The sequence below is a fragment of the Condylura cristata genome, unplaced genomic scaffold (genome assembly GCF_000260355.1).
Source record: "Condylura cristata isolate star-nosed mole 26May11 unplaced genomic scaffold, ConCri1.0 scaffold00041, whole genome shotgun sequence".
Lineage (NCBI taxonomy): Eukaryota > Metazoa > Chordata > Mammalia > Eulipotyphla > Talpidae > Condylura > Condylura cristata.
This window is the reverse complement of record NW_004567142.1, coordinates 5066794-5073550: the sequence shown is the minus strand read 5'-3', so window position 1 is coordinate 5073550 and position 6757 is coordinate 5066794. Positions and strand designations below refer to the sequence as shown.

Genomic DNA, 6757 nt, shown 5'->3' with positions numbered 1-6757 from the left:
CTTCCGGTTCGCGGGGTCTTCTTGCCTCGCGGACGCGCAGAGCAGCTTGACCAGCTGCGTGGACTCAACGCCCTTTCCCCTTCCTGTGGCGCCTCCGCCGGCCGGCGGCTCCCGACTCGGCCGGAGCCCTGGGGAAGCCGGGGCGGTTCTCCCGTCAGGCAGGGCACGCCCAGCTGGGTGTCGGACTGGGGCCCACAACCAGCGTGCGGGCTGCCGGGCTCCGAACAGCTCGTTGTGGACCAGCGCCCAGGGCGGTTTGTTTCTAGGTCACCCCCACTTTGAGGTGCAGCCTTGAAGCCTCCTGCTCCACACGCTCTGTCTTCTGTCCCAGAAGGCTTCCCTGAGCCCCACACGCATCTCTCCCCTTCCCCGACCCAGGGAGGTCTCAGCTGGAGCCCGGCGGAGCCCGGCCACCCAGCAGCCGCAAGCGCGGCCGACTCAGCCGCAGGGGCTGCGTCCTTGGGCGCGAGGAGCCGACCACGCGCCCCCTCCGCCGACTCAGAGGCAAGCGCTGCCCCTGCTCGCTGCTCTCCAGCCACAGGCCCCCCTCCTGACCTCCCCAGGGCGGCCTCCTCCGCCCCTCAGCCTCGACTACTCGTCTCCTCCCGTGGCGACGGCCCCAGGGCTCCGAGCACCACGGCCTTGTTTTCTTGTGAACACCTGGCACGGCCTGAACTCACCTAGGTCTGCCTCTGGCCTTCAGGCCCCGCTAGGTGGGAACTCTCCCAGGGCGGCACAACAGTCCCTGCCGCCCAGTTCTGCCCCCCGCGCCCTCACCAGTGCCTGGCATACTGCATGGGACCAAGAGGCAGTCAGCCCCCTGCCCAGGAGGCTGCCCAGGCTGACCCTGGCCCTCTCCCCAGTGACTACGCTTCTTCCTCGAGGTCTCAGTCTGCGACAGCGTCCTCTGGGGCCTCCCCAGTCCCCCCAGAAGGGCCAGGTGCCACTGAGCGCCCGCCCGCCTGGGCTCCTGTGCCCCACAGCAAGGCTCGAGGGCAGCCACGTCGATTCCCGCGGTCACCCGGCGCTCGCCGGCAGCCCGGAGCCCGGGAACCATGTCTGCTTCCGGTCATGACTGCCACGGCCCCCAGCTCTGCACAGGGCAGAAGCCCTGGACATGGTCGCTGTGTGGACGGACGGCGTCCGGGGCCACCTGCAGAAGGGCTCGGGCCGGCCATCTGCTCGCCCGCCGCCGTCACTGCGGGGAGCTGCCTCAGAGGTGGCCCCGGGCCACACCGGCCCCAGCCCGCCAGCCCCACGTCCTGGGGGAGTCCGGGGGCGACGCAACCTCTCTGAACCTCTGACTTGCCGGAGCCGTGTCTCCCCCACTTCCCCCACAGCCCCGGGGCCCCAGGGTCTCACCCAGCCACCAAGATGCGAGGGATGTCGGACGCGAAGGCCTCGCCCATCTCCCGGCTGCCCACGTTGGCGATGCAGTGCAGGGCCAGGCACATGAAGGTGGGGTTGCGGCTGGCCAGGTCATTCTTGATGGCGTTGTTGATGAGCCGGATCAGCTCGGAGTTCGAGTTCACCAGCACGGAGATGAACAGGTAACCCTGGACGGGGAGGGGAGCGGGGCTGGGGGCCTTGTGGCTAGCTAGCCCCCGACCCCAAACCTCACACTCTGTATGTCTGTGCCCCCTCCAGACCCTGAGACCAGGCCCTCACCCACCCCCAGGCCCGGGGTGCAGGCCCCCAGCCCGCTCCTCCCTCAGACCCCGAGTCCAGCCCCCGGCGCCCCCCTCAGACCCGGAGCCAGGCCCCAGACCCTCCTCGCCACACTCACTATTTGCTTCTCTGTGTACTTGTTGGAGCTAAGCAGGTTCACGGCCTCCATGTGCCCAAAGTCAATGTCATGGCCAAGCAGGAAGATGAAGAGCAATTTGCACACGTATTTTTTCTTACTGTAGCCATCCAAGGCCTTGTCCCCTGGGGGCAGAGGAAAGAGGAGAGGCAGCCTGAGGAAGCGCACGGGGAGCAGCCCAGGAAGCAGCGGCTGGCCCCTCCTCCCTCCGACCAGGAGTCCAGTCCCCAGCCCACCTTTGAACTTGGAGCGGATGTTGGCCAGTTCCTTGTTGATCCGCTTAATCTCCGCCTCCTTGCTCTTACCTGGGGAAGAGAAGGCAGGGCAGGTGGTGAGGGGCGAGGATTCAAGCCAACTGCCCTCACTGCTCTTGGCAAGGATCCTCGCCCGGAGGGATAGGGCCGACCAACTCTCCCAGCATCCTTCCCTGGGCGCTTCGGGGAGGCGAGAACCCTGGCTCCTTGGCATCTGACCCCACCCACGCTCCAGAACCCCTGGCTCCTCCCTCCATGGTCTCTAACCGTCCTCCTGGGAGAGCCTGGCCCTGCCCACAGCCCCTGCCACTGTGCCCCAGCCCCAGCCCCGCCGGCCTAGCCAGAAACGACCCCAGTGCAGGAGCGCGCAGACCGTGGGCAGAGCGAGCCAGCGTGATGCGCTCTCCTGCTTGCAGTCCTGCCTCAGCGGCCGCGGCACCCTCCAGGGAAGCGCGCTCAAGCTCAGCGTCACCTCTTCCGGGAGCTCCCTTTGATTAGCACCTGTCTTCACCAGTCTTTTCTCTCTACTTTCAAAAAAGGACGCAGGACCTTCCCTGGTGGCGCAAGGGGTTAAAAGCAGCAATCCGGAGCTGCCCACAGCCACTGCGGCACGAGTCACCCCGCCAGGGAGTGACCCCAGGGCGCAGTAGACCTCTCCTGTCTCCCGCTGCTCCCCCAGGATAGTTCAATGGACCCACCTGTTCTGCTCCCCACTGTCTCTGCTCAATCTATTACTCCCTGCACCTGTGGCCTGCACCCCTATTCTTCTAAAGTAAAAGAAGTGTGAGTGATCCACTTGTCCTTAGGACGGGGTGGAGCTGGGGTCCAGCGTGAGTGCCTGACGGTCAGTCCTTCGCGAGGAGTCTGGACCAGCCTGGGCGGCCCCAGCGGCCATCTGATCCTTCATTTATTAATTACACGGGTGCGGCGGCCTGTCTGCTGGGTCTGAGCAGAGCCGCGCGGGGCACCTGGGACCTAGGTCAGCTGTCACCCCGATCAGACGCGGCTCCCGCCCTGGCAGGGGCTGGACCGCACACCTGAGAAGAGCTGCTGACAGAGGTCACCCAGGAACCCGCCTCGGTGGGGTTGCAGGAGGCGGGGCATGAGGCCCGGGAAAGCTAAGGGGTGCGGGGAGGCAGGGACGCGGTTCCTGGGGGGAGCGTGGGGGGCCTGGCTCGCGGCCACGGGCAAGCAGAGAAGATCCAGGGAGCGCTTATGGCCTGTGGGCTTCTGAACACGCAGCTTCCACACGCGTAAATACGTCTCTATAGAGTAACAGACTGGGACATAAATATGTTTTAATAGCAGAGTAAACCCATCGCACAGAAGACGGCATCCGAGATGTCGAGCAGTGACTGGAGTTCAGACGTGTGCTCTTCCGATCTGGGAGAAACAGGCAAGGCCACCATAGAGTAACAGACTGGGACATAAATATGTTTTAATAGCAGAGTAAACCCATCGCACAGAAGACGGCATCCGAGAGGGGCCGTGCAAAGGCCACACGTGTGCTGTCTTCCTAAACAGCCTTGTCCCTGGCGACGCCATGGTCGCCGTCTCCTGTGTGGCCAACAGGCCTGAGTCCCCAGGGCCACCAGGTCTCCACGGGGGGAGGGGCCGTGGGCCTGGCGGGGGCAGTGGGGCCAGGGCACAGCCCCTGCCAGGGTCTAGAGGCAAGAGGCACATGTGGGCTGGGCCTGGGCCAGCCCGTCAGGGAAGCACGCGAGCCTGTCAGGGTATTTTTTTAATATACATATATAAAATAGTTTATTTTTACATCATTTTGTGCATTTTCCCACCTCAGTTGCAATCCCCTTGGGCTTCCCGTCAGGGCATTTTATAGGGGCTCTCTACCCTCAAACACCTCAGGCCAGGGAGGTGTCACACCTGCCTTGCGCTTGGGGAGTTCCTGGATTGAAGCAGTGGCTGAGAGCAGCCATGAGGAGGACTTGGTCAGAGGACATCGCGGCGGGGCCCCAGGACTTCCTGGTGCAGGCCTGCTGGGATCTGAGGGCGGAGGGGACCAGCGGGGGGGGGTTGCGAGGGGGGCGCCTCAATCCAGCCGGGGCAGTGGCCTACAGGCCACCGTGACAGGTGGGTGCAAGGGGGACCACCCCTTGCTGCAGGAAAAGCTGGCCACGCTAAGGACCTACTGGACCCAGAGCTCTGGCCAGGGAGAGTCCAGCCTGGCATCAGGGTAGTCGCCCTGTAAACCCTGCTTTCAGAGGTCACCCGGGAGCTGCCTGCCTCACAAGCTGTGGCCTCAGCGTGAGGTGCGGAGGCGGGCCCCGCCCTACAGTGCGCAACCAGATGTGTCTCCCACACGTGACCCCGCCCAGCGCTCAGAGGGGTGCTGGGAGGCGATGCCGCTGGCCCCCACCAGGTCAGGCTCAGCACAGCTGGCCCTGCGCTGTCTAGTGTGCAGAGGGGGCAAGTTCTTCACTTCCTTTCACAAACCCAAACTGAAAACTCACTCCTGCACTGGGGTCCTGGGCCAAGTCACGTTTGCCGCGCCTTGGGCGACAGGGGATCTAATTTCTCTAGCAGAGTGTCCGCACTCCGGGTGTGCAGAGAGCGCTGCAGGTGAGGCGACGCCTCTGGGCCTCCCGGCTGGCCTCGGAGTTGAGTCTCAGCAGCCCCTGCAGCTCGGACTCCATCTACGCCAGGGAGTGGCCCCAGGGCGCAGCAGGCCTCTCCTGTCCCCCACCGCTCCCTCAGCAGTGGTTTCGGGGGCGCCTGCTCTGGCCCCCTCTGTCTCAGGTGAATCTTCCCCGCCCCCCACACCGCTGGCTACACCCCAGCTCTTGTATGCATAAGAGTCTTTTTAAACTTTTACAAATAAATATTTTACTTATTTATTTATTTATTTATTTATTTATATGTAGAACTGGGGTGTAGGCCAGAGGTGCGGGGTGTGAGAGGACTCCCCAGAGACAGAGTGGGGAGCAGAACAGGCGGATCCACTGAAACCCACTGCTGAGGGAGCGGGGAGTCAGGAGAGGCCTGCTGCGCCCTGGGGTCCCCCCGGCCGGGATCCGACTGGGCTGCAGTTGGTAGTTGACAGCAGTCAGCAGTGGGTAGCCGGAGACTTTATCTCCTGTGCCACCAGGGAGGGCCGACAAATAAAACCTTTTAATGAGGGAAATAACACCTCCGAGTGCAGAGATCCCTCATCGACCACACTTATCACGTTAAAAGCCTCGCTCACCCCTGGGAAGTGAGCGTCCCTGGGGCCGATAATACACTGCCGGTCCTCTCCTGGGCCCGCAAGCTGCCGCCGGACTCCGGACTCCGTTATCGCCGCTGCCTGACCTGAGAAAGCCTTATCTGCTCCACCCAGCCCCGCCAGCCCCGTGTGCCTCGGCCCACCCCAGTGGCAGCCCGGCAGGGAGGCAGCGGCTGGCGGGGTGCGCAGCACCCCCAGAGGCAGTGGGGGGCCGGCCTGGGCCTCTCTGTCACCAGGCCAGGTGGGAGAAACAGGCAAGGCCACCCGCTGGGGACCCCGAGGGCCAACTGCTCTTTCTGCTCCAGCTGTGGCTGCTGGAAGGCGCCGGCGAGGCCCAGAGCTGCACCTCTCCCCTGCCCCAGGTCCCTCCATGGCTCCTGACTGGCCCCAGGAAGCGCCCCCCACCACCCAGGCTCCGCTGCCTGCCGGTGCTGAGTCCAGCCCCCACCGCTCCTTTTCCTAGTTCCTCCCACCTGCACCCCTGCCCAGCACCTGTTATGTTCTCCAGATCCGAGCCCACCAGCCCACCCATGCCGCCACCTCAGGTCCCCAACCTGTCCCACGCCCCTCCCTGCTGTGTGCTCCGGGCACCTAATGCCCCATCCAGACCCGGGGTGCTAGGCAAGGGTCTCCCCACACCCACGGAATATGTGCGCTGCGGCTCCGAGCCTAACAGAGCCAGGCCCGGAGGGGTGCCCGCCATGAGCCGCAGTTACCCACCCTCTGGCAACCCTCAAAGAGCTCCAGGACTCCTGGGAGCCAGGGACAGACCAGGCCAGGCCTGCGCGGGAGGGGCTGGGGGTCATCTCACAAAGGGGGTCAAAATGGGGCGAGCTCTACACAGCGACGGCCCAGACCCCCTTCCCACCCACCTAGGCACCCTCCCGCAAGGTGGGGAGCTGGGCCAGGAGAGGAAGGCCCCAGTCACCCCTGGGGAGGCAGGATTCTACCTCGGAGGCGGCCACGCCCTCAGGCCTGCCCTCAACCTCTCCCCTTCTTATCTGTAGAATTTGCCCTCGGAGTGCTCCTTCTGGAAACTTGCCCTTTCACCTCCTTCAGGATCCTTTCCTGGCCACTGTGGACTTCAGATCCTGCACGAGGATGGTTCCACACCGCGTATGCTCTCTGGGCGCCGTCCCAGCCACCTCCCTCCCCTCTCCCTCCAGCTCAAAGCCGTCTCCAGAGCCCTCCGGGCCCAGTGTAACACCAACACCAAACCTCAGACCCCAGCCCCACGGCCTGCGCGGACTCCAGCCCTGACCTCAGGACCTTCGCGTTGCTGGGCCTCAGCCCCCACAGCCCCTCCGCCGCGTGCGGCCGGCCTGGCTCTGCCCACGTGCTGTGAGCAGGGGCAGCGGCCCTCTCCCTCGCCGCGCTTCACAGCGCTCAGATTTTTCCCACTTAAAAAAAATAGTGAGGCCCTCCCTGGTGGTGCAGCAGGTTAAAGCACATCACTGAGAAGCTAAAGCCGCTTCC

At 64.5% G+C, this 6757-nt stretch overlaps 1 protein-coding gene across 1 annotated transcript in view; it reads right to left on the bottom strand.

The window, feature by feature from the left end:
- Positions 1-6757, bottom strand: part of AP2A1 (adaptor-related protein complex 2, alpha 1 subunit) — a 22275-nt gene that overhangs the window by 11971 nt on the left and 3547 nt on the right. The window contains exons 2-4 of the mRNA XM_012733508.1: positions 2041-2109; positions 1787-1929; positions 1363-1556 (exon numbers count right to left, since the gene is read on the bottom strand). Coding sequence (XP_012588962.1) covers positions 1363-1556; positions 1787-1929; positions 2041-2109 — 406 coding nt within the window. The remainder of the gene's footprint in view (positions 1-1362; positions 1557-1786; positions 1930-2040; positions 2110-6757) is intronic.